Source organism: Rhinolophus hipposideros (genome assembly GCF_964194185.1).
Source record: "Rhinolophus hipposideros genome assembly, chromosome: 4".
Taxonomy (NCBI): domain Eukaryota; kingdom Metazoa; phylum Chordata; class Mammalia; order Chiroptera; family Rhinolophidae; genus Rhinolophus; species Rhinolophus hipposideros.
In genome coordinates, this window is record NC_138050.1 from 79546640 (window position 1) to 79566743 (window position 20104).

The window sequence follows — 20104 nt, forward strand, 5'->3', positions numbered from 1 at the left end:
GCAGATACAGTATTAATAAATCCCCTTGGACAGTTGCCAAGCTGCTTCCATCCCATTTGCATGTTTCCTTTCCCAGGAAGAGCCAGAGTGGCGGTGTTGGATAACCTGGATGGAATGCCAACCACAGAGGTCCGGTCTTTAGTCAGAGTAATCTTTGCCCCCCACACCCTCAATTCTTGTCCATCAGTGCAGATTCCGTTTTTTCCTGATGGTGAATAAGAGAAGGAGACTTAGCTAATATATCCTGAGCTTACCTTCTCTTCAGACCCAAGAGTTTCAATTTGTACAACTACTTTATCTTACCAGAAAGTCAAGTGTAATAAAACATTTTTCTGACTAGAACTCACTGCTCAGTACAAAATTATCTTTGATTCATATACATTTTAAGCCAGGACATAATCTTTCTCAAAAAAATGATTCTAATCCATTTGAAATGTTTGCCTTTTAGAAGAGACAATCATAACAACATTCATTTTCAAAAGTTTCAGAATGTGAGCTGACATCTGCCTTTGTACCTCTGTGTCCTCTAGCATGCCTACCACAGTGCCTTATAGTCAGTGTTTGTTGATTTGAATTGCATCGGTATATAGCACCTACAGTGTGCAGCGATCCAAGGAATTAGTGTTCAGCTATTTATTGATGTACTGTGCATAAAATTTATTCAACCTTAAGGTCTGTGGCTATAGTACCAGAGTAACTCTTTTCAGTCCCTTAAAAATATTGGAAACTTCTACTGTTTGATATTTATTTTGTGTGTTAATGTTCCTTCCCTAGTTTTGCAAGGTTCTCAAGGGAATAGAACCCATTCTCATATATCCTTCTCCGAGTCCATAAGGCAGTCTGGGTACATTGTGACACAAGTATTTGTTTAATCTAATTACCTTCCTTCCTTTTACTTCCAGAGCAATGAGAATATAGCGATGAGAGTGGGACATGAGTGACAAGTAGAGTTGTTGAAAGACTTCATGACAGAGAGAATTTAAATGTTTAGACTTTGGATAAAATGAGGGAGTGCCAAGCTACTCTCTCAGAGCCTGTGGAGAAAGCCTGAAATGTGAGATTTACGATGGAGTTTGTGAGAATCAGAAAAGATCAGAGTTGTAGGCATTGTGGTTGGTCGGACAGATGGAGTGAGGTCACTTAAGAAGGACCATTAAGACAGGCAGAAAAGTTGATGTGACATTGGTAGGCTGTAAGAAATTTTAAGTTCTGGAACAGGAATATGGCATAGTAATTATTTTAAATTCTCTGTTTTAGAATAAAGTTACCTCAATGACCTTCTTAACTGGCAGAGCAGTAGAAGATTTATGCAGAATAAAGCAGGTAATTAAAATTTTGTCACTAAATGTGCTGCTACCCAGGGAGAAATTTCTTCTCAATCTCCACTCTCACATTCTAATTTTGGTATGCTACCAAGTATTATAGGATATCATCTACATACTTAAAAAACACTAAATTGCCAAGTGGTCTCTATACAGGAACAGTTACAACCATCCCTGTACTAAACATCTTGCCCATCATTGCCCTAAATGTTCTCTAGTTATGAGCGATTGTGCTGTGCCCACAGTCAATCCTCCACCCTGCCTCCTGCTCCCCTACAAAGATTTGGGGTTCCTTAAAATGTACCATAGATCCAATGCACAGTTAACACCTGAATTCACCTACACTTCAGGTTAAAATGTAGCTGGTTGTCCTCTAGCCTAAACAATCTGTCACTTGTAATACTGCACCTACATCCAGGTAGCAAGTCAATTTACAAACCAACGCTAGAAACAAGTTGGGTTTTCCCTGGGTATGTATCTGATATTCCGTATAAACTCACTTGTGTTGATGAAACTTTATAACTTTATCAAAGCTGTTCTTCTGTAGCTACTTCATCTCATGAATGTCAACCATTTGTTTTTTTGTTGTTTTCAAATCATATTGAAAGAATGAATTGAGATTTTGGATTAAACAAATAATAAATTTTATTTAAATTGTGAAAGAATTTGGAGAAATAATCTTATTCAGTGAGGTAGTTATTATGTTTAATGGTCTTTTTAGAAAATAGACATTATTAATTAAGGTGATATCAATTTAGATGTCTATATAAGTATGTCTATATAAGTATATAAGCATCTCAAATCATTTCTTGGGCATCAACTGCTGTAAGAACAATTTTCATTTTATCAAGTGAATAGTGTCAAAAACCATTTCACAGTGCATTGGACAAAAGAAAAAAAGAAATTTAATCTTTGAAAAAAGTTATATCCTCCATGAAATATAGTAAAATAAGGAATCACAAATTGGAAGTTACATGCTGTATAATTTTTTTAAAAGGTAAGACATTAAGTAACTGCACGTCGAAAATGCTGATCTTTAAATGGTACTTGAATGTGAAGATTCACAAAACAGAACCTCATTGCTAATCTTGTGAGCACTTTCTACTTGCAGTCCTGTAAATCGTTTGTAATGGCTTCACCCCTGCTACTTGTGCCTGGAAACAAATAGTAATCAGACCTTTATCCTTCAACCTGTGTTAACCTCACTATGTTCATCAGCTACGATAGCTACAGCTACAGTAGTATTACTTATCCAAACAAAGCTTAAATGAGATAATCAATGTGAAATTACCTAATAAATTTTACTCTCTACAATTGTTATGTAAGCTTGCTGTTGTTAGTGCTAAGTCTAAGGTAGTGATAACATGGTGATACGGCGGCATCAGGTTTCTTTCTGTCCCTTTTCTGCTCTGCTAGGTTGATCTGGACTCCAGGCACATTGGTTGGGTGACAAGTGAACTTCCAGGAGGGGATAATCACATCATCAAAATTGAATTAAAGGGCCCAGAAAATACACTGAGAGTTCGACAAGTAAAGGTCTTGGGCTGGAAAGATGGCGAAAGCACAAAAATTGCTGGCCAGATTTCAGCCAGCATGGCCCAGCAGAGGAACTGTGAAGCTGAGACTCTGCGAGTGTTCAGACTGATTACATCTCAGGTAGGTGTCCTTGTCCTTGCTACATATCCCAGCACAGTATATTTTATTTCAACAGTAATATTAAGAGGATAACAAAATATTTTGTAGAACTTATTAGAGATTGCTGGCTACAAACGTGGTCCATTTTTTCTTCTCATAGCCCTAAACTTCTGTGTTTCGTTTTACATTCATAATTCTGAAAGGTAGTGGTGTATAGTAGGAATACCAAAGTAATATTGTAAAGTCTGCAGAATCAGCTCATGAGTCCTGTAGTTTTCACAGTGGTAATTCCTGCCATTAATTTCTTCTTACGTCCCTGTCTTCATCAGGTATTCGGGAAGCTCATCTCAGGAGATGCTGAACCTACACCTGAACAAGAGGAAAAAGCACTATTATCATCACCTGAAGGAGAGGAAAAAGTATACAATGTATTTATTTGTATTCCAAAAATATTATTTCCCTTTTTTCATTTTCTTTTGTTCAGTGAAATAATCCATGCATTGCCGTGTATTTTAATGGATATGTGATATTAGTTCATGTGCAGTTAATATTTTTTACTTTAATTAGAAAGAAGATAACGTAACTATCAAAAGAAATCCATTATCCATGTGTGATCTAGCTAGTATATTAAGTAACAACAAAATGTGCCCTATACCTTGGGCTGTTGTATTCAAATGTTAGTGTTTATAAAATTAACTTACTTATTGTGCTGTGCACCATCAGTTATCTTTTCCTTCCTCTGTTTTATCTGTCCGTCACAGTCCAGCTAAAAACTACTGCCTTCTCCATGAACCTTCTTTATGCTTTCCTCCACACAAAAGCCTTTTTCCCTTTGCTAAACTTCATAATAAGCTCTGTGTATCTCTTCTTGGTTTTTCTCTTGTTATGTTTATTTGTATACATGTTTTATCTCTTCTTCTACTGAATCATAGCTTCTTAAAGACCAAGTACATGCCTGGTTTGTCTTTGTATCCACCATGGCATAAACACACATGTGTTCAGTAAATTTTTATTGGAATAACCTGTGCTTTATGCTGTTCTTGAAATTTCTTCTAAAATGCAGTTGCTTGGTCTTATTTGATGTAAACTAAAGCACTATACCTAAGAGGAAAACCTCATTCATTTCCAAAATGTGAAGTCAACTCTGACTAGTGTCAATATTGTTGTGTCTTTAGATGTTACAAATAATCGCCTTAGCAGTCTTTTGAAAGATAAGTTCACAGATTTACCTAGTCTAGCCCTGTGCCTTCTGCTGCAATAGTTTCTAAATCATCCACATATTTCTATTTAGGGTCTGTAAAAAAATAAGGTTTCATAAACTCTGCTAATTTCTTTCAGCATCTTTTGCAGATATCATTTGAATGACTGTATGACTCTGTAACTACTTATTAAATCTGCTGAATTTTAGCAAATAGCAATTCTATGCTAAACAGCCATGAAAATTGGTACCAAGGCCTCAAAAACCTTGCATGCCGTTCTTAGATATGAACCCTCTGTGCCCCCCCCCATAAATCAACAAGGATACTATATAGTCTATAATCAACTTATTAAATGTGTGAAAAAAATTGCACATGTGATAAGGTTTCAGAATACATTGAGTTATTGTGCCCTGAAGTATTCAGAAAAGGCTTCTAGGGGATATTGAACATAAGTTAGACCTGAAAGAGAATGAATGAAAGTTAGATTAACAGAGAAGATGGGAGCCAGCGCGGATTGGAGAGGCTGGAGGGTATGCTGAGGTGCTATGGTTGAATAGGAAAGATTATGCTACCAGTTGGATGCCCGTGAAATAACATAATGTTAAGAGACTCATTTTTTAAGTCAATTGTTTAACATAAAGTATACATACCAAACAAATCATCCTTTTCATAAACTTTATCATTCAGTGAATTTTGATCAATGTATACAGTAGTGAAATCATGACTACAATCAAGTTTTAAACACATCACCTCATGCTCCTTTGCAGTCAGTGCCCTCATCTCGTGCCGAGACCCTGTCAACCACTGAACTGTGTTCTGCCCCTGTAATGTTGTCTTCTCCCAGATGTCATGCAAATGGAACCACATAAAATGTAGCCTTTTTATCTGGTTTCTTTCACTTATTGCAATGCTTTTGAGATTCACCCATGAAACAGCATGTATCAGTTATTTGTTGTTTTCATTGCTGAGAAATATTCCATTCTGTGGATTTACCATAATTTGTTTATCTTTTCACTTTCTGATGGATATTTAGGTTGTTTCCTCTATTTGGCTATTATTAATAAAGCTGCTGTGAACATTTACATACAGATCTTTGTATACATGTTTTCATTTTTCTCGGTAGGATTACTGGGTTGTATGGCAAGTGTAAGAAACTTCCATACTCTTTGCAAACTGAACCATTTCACATTTTTACCAATAGTGTGAGTATTCCAGTTGCTCCACATCCTCCTCAACAGCGCTTGGTATTGTCATTCTTTTTAATTTTAGCCATTCTAGTAGGTGTGTAGTGGTATCTCATTGTGGTTTTGATACGGATTTTTCTGCTGATTAATAATGTTGAGCAAATTTTCATGTGTTTATTTGCCATCTGTTCTTAGTGAAGTATCCAAATATTTTACCCATATTTTTATATTGGGTTATTTATGTTAGGTTATAAGATTTTTAAAATATATTTAGGACCTATATACCTACATTACCAAATATGTATGTTCAGATATTTTTCTCCTAGTCTGTGGCTCACCTTTCAGAGAGCAGAAGTTCTTAATTTTGAGGAAGTCCAATCTGCCTATTTTTTTCCAAGCGACCTATGATTTTTGTGTCTTATCTAAAACTTTAGGTCACAAAGATTTTCTCATGTGTTCTTCTAGAAACAGTTTTAATTCCTTTGTTTAGAGCTATATGCATATTAAGTTAATTTTTCTATACAATGTGGGGTAAGGCTTGTGGTTTATTTTCTTGTGTACATGTCCACTTGTTCACCATCATTTGTTGAAAAGACTGTTCTTTATCAATAATCAATTCACCCTAAATGTGTAGATCTGTGTATGTATGTATACACACACGGTGCCAAGAAAATGTATACACATTGTAAAAAAGAAAAAACTGTATTACTTGTAATACTCAATGTACCAATAACAAAAGACGAATACAAGTCACGTTTGACTTCTGCAATTACAAGAGGTGCTCAAAATGGTTACCATCAGCATCCAGACACTTCTTAAAATGTGTATACATTTTCTGGGCACCGTGTGTGTGCGTGTGTCTCCTTACACCAACATCAGACTGTCTTGATTACTGCAACTGTATAAAAAATCATGAAATCAGATTCTGACCTGCTTCTTTTTCAGAGTTGTTTTGGCTATTCTAGGTTCTTTGCATTTCCATGTAAAGCTTAGAATTAGTTTGTCAATTTCTCCCGAGCTCCCCCTTCCCCCAAAAAGAACATGCTGGAATATTGATTGGAATTACACAAAATTGATAAGTCAATTTGGGGAGAATTGACATCTTAATCGTACTGAATCTTTCCATAAGCGTGATAAACAATCTCTCCATTTCTTTAGATCTTTAATTTCCGTCAGCAGTGTTTTATAGTTCAGTGTAGAGGTCTTATATACATCTTATTAAATTTATCCCTAAACATTTCATGTTTTTGATACTATTGTGAATGGTATTTTGTAATTCACTTTCCAGTTCATTTCTAGTATATAAAAATACAATTGACTTTTCTGTATTATATCCTGTGATCTTCTGAAATTCACTTATTCTTGAAGCTTTTTTATAGAATCTTTGGGATTTTCTTCATAGGTAATTTGTGGTCTGCAAAGAAAGTTGGTTTTACATTTTCCTTTCCAATATGTATGCCTTAAATTTCTTGTGTTGTTGCAATGACTAAGACCTTCAGTACCGTGAGCTTGATTATATAACACACACACACACACACACACACACACACGCATATGTATGTATTGTATATATGTATATATAATATGTATATAATTTTTTAAAAATTCCACATTTAAGAGAAATAATTCACTATTTGGCTTTCTCTAATTTATTTAACTCATCTTAATGCCCTCTAGATCCATCTATGCTATAGTAAATGGCAAGATTTCATTTTTTTTATGGCTAAATAATCCATTTTATGTATAGACCACAATCCATCCCTCGAGTGGTGGACACTTAGGTATCTTCCATACGTTGGCAATGAACATAAGGGTACATATAACTTTTTGAATTAGTGTTTTCAATTACTTCAGGTAAAAACACAGAAATGGGATTACTGGATCATATGGTAGTTCCATTTTTAATTTTTTGAGGAACCTTCAAGCTCTTTCATAGTCACTGCAGCAATTTACATTCTTACCAGCAGGGCACAAAGGTTTCCTTTTCTCCTCATCCTCAAAACACTTGTTATTTTTAGTCTGTTTGATAGTAGCCATTCTAACAGGTATGAGGTGATATCTCAGTGTGGTTTTGGTTTGCATTTCCCTGATGATTAGTGATGTAGAGTATCTTCTCATGTACCTGTTGCCCATCTGTATGTCCTCTTTGGAAAAATGTCTGTTCAGATCTTTCACCCATTTTTTTAAATGAGATTGTTTTGTTGTTATTGTTGTTGTTATGGAGTTGTATGAGTACTTTGTATATTTTAGATATTAACCCCGTATCAGATATATGATTTGCAAAGATTTTCAGTAAGTTACTTTTTTTTACTACCTTATTTTGGTAAGAAAAAAGTTTACCTTTTTTACTTACCTATTTTGGTAAAAAAAGTTTACCTTATTTTGTTGATGGTTTCCTTTGCTGTACAGAGCTAAAAGATTGAATTAGTCCCACTTATTTTTGGTGCTTTAAAATGTCAGAGGCGTCAAGTTTATTCACAGAGTTTCTTTGTTTTCCTGTTTTTATGTAAAGGCCACATCCGATGCTGACTTGAAAGAACACATGGTTGGGATCATATTCAGCAGGAGCAAACTCACGAACTTACAGAAACAGGTGGGTTCACAGCCACCCCATGCTCTGCGTCAGTGTTGGTTTGTTTTTAGGATGCGAAGTATTTTCTACAATTTACGGAGGCTTTCTTTATGCTGACTCTGTCATAGGCCCTGCAGAATGTATCTGCCTTTTTCTAGAGAAGGAGTGTATTTGCAGACCTGTATCACTTTAGAGATTAGTTATGAAGGTTAACTTTCTTACCTTGCTGCTCTCTTTTATTTCTTATTTTCAGGTACATTTTATTTTACTGTCAAATGCCCAGCTATGTCAGATTTTATTTGTATTTCCTGTATTCCTTTCCCCACCGTTTTTTTGTTTGTTGGTTTATTTTGCTGAACAATTATAACTAAACCAGTATTAATATTTTTATAATTATAAGGAGATGAGGAGTAACTCTACGTTATTCATGTAATGGAATACCTAACTGACATAAAAATTAGCTTTTCAAAAATCAAATGAAATACTGGTTTTAAATTAGCCCATTATTTTAACTTTCAATACCATTAAATCTTTTCAATAAATAACATGGTTTTTATGCTTTATTTTTTCAACAGCAATTCACTGAATCTCAGATGCTACCACTTGTAAAATGTGCTATTATTTTATATATCACTAAAAAAAAATTTGCTGCCAATTAAATTGTGAATGCCATCAATTATAAAGCACATTTTGAATAGAAATGTTATAATGTGGGGAGAAATGTGACTTAGAAGTGATAAAATGTGGTAATTTGTTTTTGTTTTGTGTCTTAAACCATAGGCAGGGGCATTGATAACTTGACTATAAGTAGTTTCTGCATAGTAGTTGATTGAAATATTCCCATTTTTAATCATGGTTCCCGAGTTTTCCTTAATTGTTTTTTAAGATGAGTTGAAAGAATGATGTGATGAAGAATTAACTAGAATATAAACGGATGGTCTTGTCTTACTTTTTTTAACTAGGAGTAGTAAATCAGACTAACAAATGTTTTTACATTTTCTTTATGTTGCGCAAATAGGTATGTGCTCACATAGTCCAGGCTATTCGCATGGAAGCCACCAGAGTTCGTGAAGAATGGGAACATGCCATATCAAGCAAAGAAAATGCCAATTCTCAGCCCAGTGATGAGGATGCCTCCTCTGATGCTTACTGCTTTGAGCTGCTCTCGATGGTTTTAGCGCTGAGTGGCTCTAACGTGGGCCGGCAGTATCTGGCTCAGCAGCTGACTCTGCTCCAGGATCTCTTTTCCCTGCTCCACACAGCGTCTCCTCGGGTCCAGAGACAGGTGACTGACTAGTCATGCCACTTACCTTTTGGTTTATTTTGTTCCTTGAAACTTTGTTAAAAGTTGAACTAGTTAAGTGTAAGGCCTTGACTACAGAGCTTTATTTTATTATGTCTCAGGTTTTTGGATTGTATTTTAACTCCGTGCTTTTTATTTTTGACTCATTATAATGAGAATATGGAAGAGCAAAATATATTTGAAGTCATAGAATGGAAGCTAGATTAATTTTTTAAAATGAAAACTTGAAAACACCAATCTTTAAGTGGAATTCTTTCCTTTAATTTTTTTTTTACCAGGTGACCTCCTTATTAAGACGAGTTTTGCCTGAAGTGACCCCTAATCGTCTGGCCAGCATCATAGGAGTGAAATCCCTCCCCCCAGCAGATATTAGTGATATTATTCACTCAACAGAGAAAGGAGATTGGAATAAGCTAGGTATCTTAGACATGTTTCTAGGATGCATTGCCAAAGCTCTCACAGTACAGCTAAAAGCCAAAGGAACCACCATCACAGGAACAGCTGGCACCACTGTGGGCAAAGGAGTTACAACGGTTACCCTTCCTATGATTTTCAATTCCAGGTTGGTCATTGCAGCTGTTTTGTTTTTTTTTTTTTTTTAATTAATTTTATTGGGGTGACAATTGTTAGTGAATTTACATAGATTTCAGGTATACAATTCTGTATTACATCGTCTATAAATCCCATTGTGTGTTCACCACCCAGAGTCAGTTCTCCTTCCATCACCATATATTTGATCCTCCTTTCCCTCATCACCCACCCCCCACCCCCTTACCCTCTGGTAACCACTAAATTATTGTCTGTATCTATGAGTTTTTGTTTCTCATTTGTTTGTCTTGTTCTTTTTGGTTTATATACCACATATCAGTGAAATCATAGGGTTCTCTGCTTTTTCTGTCTGACTTATTTCACTTAGCATTATTCTCTCAAGATCCATCCATGTTGTCACAAATGCTCCTATATCATCTTTCCTTAACGCCGAATAGTATTCCATTGTGTATATGTACCACAACTTCTTTATCCATTCATCTATCGAAGGACATTTTGGTTGTTTCCATGTCTTGGCCACCGTAAACAAAGCTGCAATGAACATTGGCGTACACGTGTCTCTATAGAGAAATGCTTTTATATTTTTGGGGTAGATACCCAGGAGAGCGATTGCTGGGTCATATGGTAATTCTATTCGTAATTTCTTGAGGAACCTCCACACTGCCTTCCATAGCGGCTGCACCAGTTCATTGCAGCTGTTTAGAACCGAATGAACTACTGTTTAGAGAATTAAGAAATGATTTCAAATTCTGCCTTGTTTACTTATTCACCAAAAGAAGCCATAAATTACTGACCCATATATAAAAAAGTGTGCTATACATAATAAAAGTGTCATTTTGAGTTAGTGGGGAAAGTAATCTGCTGAATATTTGACCTTCGAATACTTCCCATGTAGAACAAAACAAAATGTAGGCCCCCACCTCACACCACATACAAAAATAAACTTGAGATCAGTTAAAGTTTTGTATTTATTTATTTTAAAACTCTACTAGGACAAATTATAGAAGAACATGTTTTATAATCTTCAATTTGGGGAGACCTTAAACAAAACACAGAAGCCAAACGTCGGAGAGGAAAAGATGCACAGATTTGGCGACATAAAAATGAAAATTAAATGATAACCAATATTTTTAAAATGTTTTAAAATACAAGCAACTGACTTGGAAAAATATTTATAGTAGAACTACATAATAGACAGTGAATTATTAGGCATAATATTAGAAGAATGAGTACAAGTCAGTGAAAAAAAGACAAGCAACTGGTAGAGAAAAATAAATAACAAGAAAAGTTGGTTCAGAGAAGAAAAGTTAAAATGCCAGTAAATAAATGAAGAGACATCAGTGGTAATCAAAGAAATGTAGATTAAAACAAAAGGAAAGTGTCTGCATTGGCAGCATTATGAAGAAATAGGCATTTTTAAATACTGTAAATTGCTATAGTTTTTTTGGATGTCAGTTTGATAGCATGTCACTATATTTAAAATATGCATATCTTTGCCTACCAATTCTACTTCTGCAACTATTTCCCTCAAAAATGTTCATATATGTGCACAAGATTATATATATATATATATATATATATATATATATATATATATATATATATATATATATATATAAATGTAAAGATGTTTGTTACAGAATTGTGTGTAGCAGCAGAAAATTGGGAGACATCTGGAATAATGCTGGTAAAAGAGCCAGCCAATGATATTAAGCAAGTAATACCAGAATATAAATCAGTGTATTGCTCCCTTCATCTCCATAGACTTGCCAGGGGGAAAAAATGTCAGCTGAACTAAACAGAGTATGCTCTGGAATATAGTTGACATATTCTGGTATAAGCTCTTTATTATCTCTATGTAGACTAGTAACAAATCATTTGTGGTCTATGGATATGCTTTGAATAACACTGTTCTAGAAGATGCATACAAAAATATAAACAAATATTTCAAGGGGAGCACATATCAGAATAGCTACTCTCTTGAGGTTGAAGAAACAGATAATGGGTAATGTTTCGATTAATTTTCTTTTAAAATGCTTTAATTGACTGACTCATTTAGGAAATTAAAATGCTACATGCTGAAATAACAGTTTTCATCTTACTCATTTGTAACTATTACTGATCAGTTTGTAAATGCTGACTTTTCTTTGTAGCTACATTCGACGGGGTGAAAGTCATTGGTGGATGAAGGGCTCAACTCCTACCCAGATCTCAGAGATCATCATTAAACTCATTAAGGATATGGCGGCAGTAAGTTCCCATCATGTTGGCACAAATGTCAGTGAAGTGCAGTGGAAATCTGATTAACAGAACAAGCAGTTCATTCTCCTGAATTGATAGAAGTGCATTATGTTGTTTTGCTTACTAAAAGCCTTTGTTTAGTAGGTTAACTATTGCACCACTTATCTTTTCAGTTAGTGATAAATTTGTCCTTTGTGTAAACTATGTTCGTTTCAGGCTTCCCAATTAATTTACTTGAAGTTTCTCAAGATTTTAAAACTTAAAAAATAATAATAAGTATATATTCTTTGAACCCTAAAAAAACAGCCTGACTCCAAAAACTTAAAGGAAAAAAAGGAGCTCCCCAAAGTGGAAGTTTCTCATTCATTCTCTTCAGTTCTACTGGTTGATACTTTCCTTTATTGATGTCCTATACCACTGTCTGTAGATACTGTCTTTATGGGGAGATCAGGGAGTGTGAAGGACAGGAAATGACTTATCAGAGACCCTGCCTATTTTTGGGTGCTCCACAAGGTTACATTCCTCACCTTCCCTGATTTCCAGGAGTCCCAGCCTGAGGAGGTCAGAATACTGTGGATTATAGGTTCCTGAGAGGTAGAGTAGACAGCAGGCATTTTGGAGGGGAAGAAATCTGAACTGCCCCTTGAAAGATTGATAGCATGTGGATATGAGATGAGAGAAGATATTCTGGGAAAATATATGAAGTCGTATTACTTTTCCCAACAGCATGGACATTTCCTCAAGCAGAGAAATGGAGAATTTTTTTTCATTTCTCAAATAGGCTTTCTCAATACATTCACTCAATGAAAATGTTTAGGAAAAATGTTTAGGCACACCTAAATTCTATAGTAGTAAAGTACTGGTGTTCAGTAAAAATCAAGTTAGAAAATTTAGTTGTAATTTGAACCCATTTGTGCCTTGGGTTCCATAATACTCTTCTAAAGCAATTATCTTAGCTGTATAAATTTCATATTAAATAACAATGTTTTATGATCAAAATTTCTCAAGCATAGATACTACCTTGGTACTTCTGTTTTTATCTAAATGTAAAAAGAAAGGCCCTTGAACTGTATAAAGAAAGGGTATTGAAAACCTAAATTTGTATTTTTCTTTTGAATCATCAAAATAGTGATTGAATAGAAGTTGAATTTTTCATAGTGTTGTGAAGGATTTTTATTTCAAAAGTGTATCCCTTGATGTACAATTCCATTAATAAATCTTTTGGGTGAGAGATGTTATTTAAGAGAATAGAACTTACTACTATAATTATACATTTCTGGTTGCTTATTAAATTATTCTGTCCTACTCAACAGGGTCATCTGTCAGAAGCCTGGTCCCGAGTAACAAAAAATGCCATTGCAGAAACCATCATTGCCTTGACCAAGATGGAGGAAGAGTTTAGATCTCCAGTGAGATGTATTGCAACAACTAGAGTAGGTGTTTTTTTTTTTCATTTGGTCTATATTATTTCATGTTCTTTTTAAGTAATGGGTTTAAACAAATTTGAATCAGTAAGTCAGCTTAATCCACTTTTTTTTTTTTTTACCAAACATTTTATTTATTAAAAAAGCACGAAGGGCTTTTTTGAAATATGAACTAAGTATAGGGGCTATGAATATTCCCTATTGTGTTCTTCATCACTTGTGTTTGTTATTATATAGGAGGCTAAGGATAAACCTTATCTGTCAGTGTATTCTCTTTCTAATGGTATATTGACTGTCGCTTACACAGTACATTTACTATGAGCATTGTGCTGTGATAAACTGAAGGTCCTTCAAAGACCAGGCCTTCCCTGCTCCGTTTTTGCATGGCCCAGTTGTCCTAAAGTAGGGCCTGATCTGGATTTACAGGCCTTACTTTTAAAAAGCAAACATTTTGTGCCCAGGGTAGAGTGAGACAGAATCTCTTAGCAAGTGGGACTGCATGAAGATGAGACATCTATGGGAATTTTGAACCTACCAAATTTCACGTCCCATGAGCTTCTGGCAGAGATTCAAGATTTCCTTGAAGCAGGGCAGTGTGACAGCATGAGGAAGAAGTAAATACTGGTGGAAATTGCTTAAGTTAATCCTCCGAAGTCTGAAAAAGAAGATAAATTATATATCCCTAGGGGAGAAAAAGCCAGTGTATGTTGTATTATTAGTGAATGTAACATCTGAAACAGTTATTTTCACAGGAACCAACTTGTGAAAAGGCATGCATTCTTTGCTTTCATTCTGCACTCCCCCTTTTCCTGATGTACTTTATTTTTCTTTTTCTGGTTTGTCCCTATTTTTCCCTCTTTTACTTTTCATTTCCAGTGACACTCAGTGCACTTCTTAGAGTTGAGACAGTTAATTTTTTTTCATTAATGAAGAAATATACCATTCTGTGTAAAACTGAAGCTTGCCTTTGCAGCCTCAGGAAGTTTTTAAGTATTTTTAGGGCAATATTGTCAAGTTTGTTAGACTTTTATTTATTTCTGACAGAGTGCACCACGCATAGTGCTAGGCCATTAGGGCACACAAAGACTTGTGAGGAACTTTATTGTCTACCGGAATTTAATACCTGTCTACCTATGGGACTATACAAAATTAAATACCCATTATACTCATTATACTGTCTTCCTTGGAATTTAATGGCTTAGGCAGATGACACCAGAAAAATTTGCAGGAGGCATTAGTATATTAAATGTGTAAATTCATGTATTGATATGTTGTTTCCATAGTAGACCAATAAAGTATAATTTGATATATCAGGTAGGAAATAGAATGGTTCCTCAGATCACTTATTCAGTAAACATTTGAGTGCATGCTGGGTGCATGGCACGTACCGCAGTGAGCATGTGTGCCTGGTGCCATATCAGGAAAACTTGGGTACCGTGGGGTATTTACATAGTTTCAAATCCATCTGTCATTTATTGAGCTATTATCATGTGTTGGAAAGTTACCATTTTAGAAGCCTTTCCTAAAAACTCAGCGGTATAACAGCCTTTCCTTTCAACAGCTCTGGCTTGCTCTAGCATCACTGTGCGTTCTTGATCAGGACCATGTCGATCGTCTCTCCTCAGGGAGATGGATGGGAAAGGATGGACAACAAAAACAAATGGTAAGATCAGAATGATTTTATATAAAATTGTCTTGTTTTTCTTTAGAGTCAGCTTTAGCTTAGGTTTAAAATCACCCTGCAAGTCCAAATACACAATTAGTGGAACTCTTGAAAACGTTGTGTCACACAGCTCAACTTCATCTCACAAGGGTCCCCTCTTCATCGTATATTAGGGGCTTTAATTACATAAAAAGGCTTTCCTCTTCTTTGAGCCATCTTTGCACCATATCGAAATTTGTTTTTAGCCAGACTTTGATTCTGTATCTAGCTTTTGTACTAAAAATGTAATCAGTCTTATGAAAAGAGGGAAATAAAGCAGTCAGAGAGTCAATATGGCATACCCTTTATTCACAAATGTACTTAAAGTAAGTTTGATAGGTATCCCTGCATTCACTGGAAGGGAAGACCTTATATAGGCCATTTCAACATTTTCTTACTAATGTTCAAATTTCAAAAATGAATAATTTGTTTGTTTAGCATATGATTTGAATAGAATGAATAGAAATATTCTTAAGTTACTAAGCAAATTATCCATGTTTATTTTATTAATTATTGAATTGGGAGTTTACAATTGCCTTAATTCTGTAAATGGTTGGATGCTAAATTCTTAATAGGCTTCAGAATAACACAGTTGTAAATAAATTACATTCAACTTGTATGAATATGGAGGCTATCCTGTTAACTGTATGTAACCTCTGGAAATGTCTTATTTTAGCCCATGTGTGATAATCATGATGATGGTGAAACTGCAGCAATCATTTTATGCAATGTTTGTGGAAATCTATGTACTGACTGTGACAGATTCCTTCATCTTCATCGGCGAACCAAAACTCATCAAAGACAGGTAAAGATTTGTCTTTACACACAGAACAGCATCTGAAACATAAAATATAGTCAATAAATGTTGAAAAAATGTGGGAAGGAGACTTGGTGTAATAGGAAAAAATGGACTGTGGAATCAAAGACCTTGGTGGAGTTCCTAACTCACTTATGAACTGTATAAATCAAGCAAATTGTTTAACCTCCCTAAGCCTTAGTTTCCACATTTTAAAATGGGGTTGTTGTAAAGATTAAAGACAAGATTGAAAATATCTGCAACTTCTTAGAGTGCTTGGTAAATAAGAGCCATTATTACTGAATAATTGTATGCTCTTCTTTCAGAGATATAAATATACTTTTCTTTAATGATACAATAGGTCTTCAAAGAAGAAGAAGAAGCTATAAAGGTTGACCTTCATGAAGGTTGTGGTAGAACCAAACTGTTCTGGTTAATGGCTCTAGCAGATTCTAAAACAATGAAAGCAATGGTGGAATTCCGAGAACACACAGGTAAAAAGAGGACGTAAGATTGAACCATGCCTACTGATTATGATTAAACTAGATGTTAGTTTAATTATTTAACGTGAATGATTTTGAATGTATTCTGACAAGTGATTATGACATCACTGATGACTATCTATTATATTTACTAGACAATGTAGAAAGAACATGAGAGTAAAAGTCAGGAAACCTGTTACGTCACTAACTAGCTGTGTGACCTTAGACAGGTCGTTTTGTCTCAAATGTTTTTTTTTACATTTTGATTCTTTTATAAAGTGCGTAAGTTGCATTAAATCTTACAAAGTCTCAATTTTTAGCACCTCTGTAGTCTGCCATTTATCTGACACAAATTTCTGACATTGGAGTTAAGTATAAACCTGAACAAATTTAACTCTATATATGAGTAACTTTTCATGCTACAAGAGCATGGTCTTTTTTTCTCATAGCTGATTTTTTCCTCCTATGATCTTTCTGTGCCACATGTAACAGTAATAAATATTCTAATGTTAAAACCATCATTGTATTCATGATATAAACTATCCTTTTTAAAACATATATTTTCTGTTAATATTGCTGAATTCAATGTATTACGCTTATATTTAGAATTTTTGTATCTGTTTTTAAAAATGAGCTTAGTCTGTATTTTTCAAATCTGTTCTTTTTCATGTTTGTTCTCTCTTTGTTTTTATGTGTTCTGTTCCTTCTTTAACTATTTCAAACATCTAAATTCCTTTTCAAATTGATCTATTATCTCTAGTTTCTTGGGTCGGAATTCTGTTTCTCAAGTTTCATGTTCTCTGATGAGGTTTTCTCCTCTGCCTTTTAATATTGTTATTGTGGAAAGATACTTAAAGCTTTCCCTTTCTTCTGTGTATTTTCAATTTTTTTTGGTATATTTTGTCTGGTTTTGTGCTTTTATAGTAGGGGGTCTTGCCATATCTGTTCAACCGGCTGTCTTGACTAGAAGTTTAATCTATTTGTTTATCCTGAAAAGTGTAAATAAATCAGTTAATAATTAATTTAGCTTTTGATACGTCTTTAGTTTCTTACCCCTTTTTTGGTGTGATTATTTATGTATTTTGTAATTAGGGCCGCTTACAGCCCTCCAGCTATAAATCTGCCAGGCTGATTTTCCAGTGATAACAATTAATGCAAACCTGGTTTGCTTGTTTGTTTTTAATTAGTTATACTGAAATATGTAGAAAACATTCTTAAGGAGGGTTTTTCTTTTTTCTGTTTGAACCTAGGCAAACCCACCACCAGTAGCTCGGAAGCATGCCGCTTCTGTGGTTCTAGGAGTGGAACAGAGTTGTCTGCTGTTGGCAGTGTTTGTTCTGACGCGGACTGCCAGGTGAGTGTCCCAGTAGGACTGCATAGATCCCACATGATACCTTTACTTCGTATAAATAAGAGTTCGAGCTCAGCATCACTCGCTTTCAAAATTAGAGTATTACCTATGTCCAGAGTTAAATGCTTTATCAAAGGTGGAGAATGGCTCAGGTAAAGCTCTCAAGCCCAAACCAGACTCCTTTTGTGTGTTTCCCAATTACCATCATCATACATATTTAACTTTTCTGCTAGAAACAGTTAAAAATCTATAGACTGTATTTCTTTTGCCTCTTACACATTTTATTCACTTATTTCCAGAAAATAAATTTCCAGTATCTGAAAGTTCTTTAATCCTGAACATCTGTACACAGTCCATGCTATCCAGATATTTTTGATTCTTTAATTTAGTTAACAAGAATTTGGATAGCGCCCAGATAGTGAAAGATCCATGTCTTTTTTTTTTTTTAATCCCCATTTTGGTAAGGGCATGGGTGGTGATTGAGAGATTATATGTCAGGAATTCTTTTGCTTCATGGCTATAACAAATAGATTAAAATTATAATTCACTTTTGTATACACATTCCCTTTATGTGGAGTGAAATTTTCAAAAACACACATTATAAGAAAAGTAGAATTTATTAATAATCCTAAGTTAATTCAAACAAAGAATAAAAATAACTTTACTTTGTTGTTACTTAGCCATCATATGTATTTCCTGGGGGGGAAATATCTTGGAAAATTAATGTAATTGATATCATTACCAGGATGTGTGCCTTTTTGATATTTTGTATGCCATTGTAATTCACTTTTCGTAGGAATATGCTAAAGTCGCCTGTAGTAAGACACATCCCTGTGGCCATCCGTGTGGAGGTGTGAAAAATGAAGAGCATTGTCTGCCCTGTCTCCATGGCTGTGATAAAAATGCCACAACACTGAAGCAAGATGCAGATGACATGTGCATGATATGTTTCACTGAAGCACTCTCGGCAGCACCAGCCATTCAGGTTGTCTCAGCTTTTAAAGTATTAAGTGTGTCTAGATTATCACTAGGAGAAAATGTCCTGCTAATAACTACCATTTTATGAAAGAGCAAATTATGTCTCTTATGTTCTTTTTCCATTTTGTGTGCTTAGCTTTAATTTGAGATTTATGTGAGCCTATGTAGTCAATAGAATGTGTAAAATGTTCATAAGGAAGGAAAAAATGATGAGATTCTACAGTAGCTACTCTTTTCTTAATCTTCAAAGTCCAGAGTGGTATTTTATAACATTATATAATTGATCTATACATACTGATATAATGATACATACCTCTATACATAATGCATATATATCTTTGTCTATAATAGTACTAATATTATAGAAGTTACTATTTACTAAACACTTTTTTTTAACTTTTATTAGTTGTTTATATTTCCAGTTCTTAAAATTCCAAGGTAATATTCTCAGAAATAAATCTTTAAGTCAGTAGTTTCTTCTTCTTTTTATGCGATACAAACTGAGTAATTTTGCATTTCTCTCTAACCCAGCTTACTCTTGATAAGGTGGCATTAATATATAAAAGGTAAAAAATTATGAGAGGCTAAAGACCTGGTTAATACCCAATAGTTGAAAAGCACTCAAATTGCATTGTACTAAATTTCTTGAATTTTTTTCTTTTACCTGCTTTAAGTAACACCTTACATTGAATAATTTGCCAGTTACTCAAATATCTGTCATTATTACATTTGCTTATATCCTTCTCTTTTCTTTATTTAAGCTGGACTGTAGTCACGTATTCCACTTACAGTGCTGTCGACGAGTTTTGGAAAACAGATGGCTTGGTCCAAGGATAACATTTGGTTTTATATCATGTCCCATCTGCAAGGTATGGAAAGAATCAAAATTTATCTAGTTTGTGTTTACTTTCATCTTCATCTTTTAGAATAAACATGTGTCCTTCCCAGTTATCTTTTACCACCAGCTCCCATCATTTCTGCTCTCCTTATCTAGGTGGTACTGAGAATATTATAGATCTCTCTATTATAATACATTTCAAAACACTAATTGTCAATTAGAAGCTAGTTAAATTAAACATACTGCATCACAGAATTCATTTAGATATCATCATGCACTGAAGGGCATGCATCACTATTTTCAGAACCCCTAAGAGTTCAGATCATGTGACATGGCAATGGGTGACGACTGAAAAGAACAATGAGTCTATAGTGCTTGTAGGTACTGATACCTGCCGTAAAGAGTGAAATCTGAACATTCAGTGCCATCAGGAAAGATTCTTTTAGAGCTCAGATAAAGGAGAAACTTTTTGACATATTTCTACAAAGATAGTTAATAAACAAAGTAGCAAGTTGTTTCGGCAAGCTA

At 34.6% G+C, this 20104-nt stretch overlaps 1 protein-coding gene across 6 annotated transcripts in view; it reads left to right on the forward strand.

Moving 5' to 3' along the window:
- Window positions 1-20104, forward strand: part of MYCBP2 (MYC binding protein 2) — a 251054-nt gene that overhangs the window by 220029 nt on the left and 10921 nt on the right. For 5 of the 6 annotated variants that reach the window (XM_081045566.1, XM_081045567.1, XM_081045568.1 and 2 more), the window contains 14 exons: window positions 1258-1323; window positions 2739-2978; window positions 3287-3385; window positions 7853-7933; window positions 8931-9197; window positions 9494-9777; window positions 11918-12014; window positions 13319-13438; window positions 14991-15092; window positions 15808-15936; window positions 16289-16421; window positions 17660-17763; window positions 18557-18745; window positions 19500-19607. In XM_081045566.1, the coding sequence (XP_080901692.1) occupies window positions 1258-1323; window positions 2739-2978; window positions 3287-3385; window positions 7853-7933; window positions 8931-9197; window positions 9494-9777; window positions 11918-12014; window positions 13319-13438; window positions 14991-15092; window positions 15808-15936; window positions 16289-16421; window positions 17660-17763; window positions 18557-18745; window positions 19500-19607 (2019 nt within the window). The remainder of the gene's footprint in view (window positions 1-1257; window positions 1324-2738; window positions 2979-3286; window positions 3386-7852; window positions 7934-8930; window positions 9198-9493; window positions 9778-11917; window positions 12015-13318; window positions 13439-14990; window positions 15093-15807; window positions 15937-16288; window positions 16422-17659; window positions 17764-18556; window positions 18746-19499; window positions 19608-20104) is intronic. The other variant, XM_081045571.1, reaches the window with a different exon arrangement.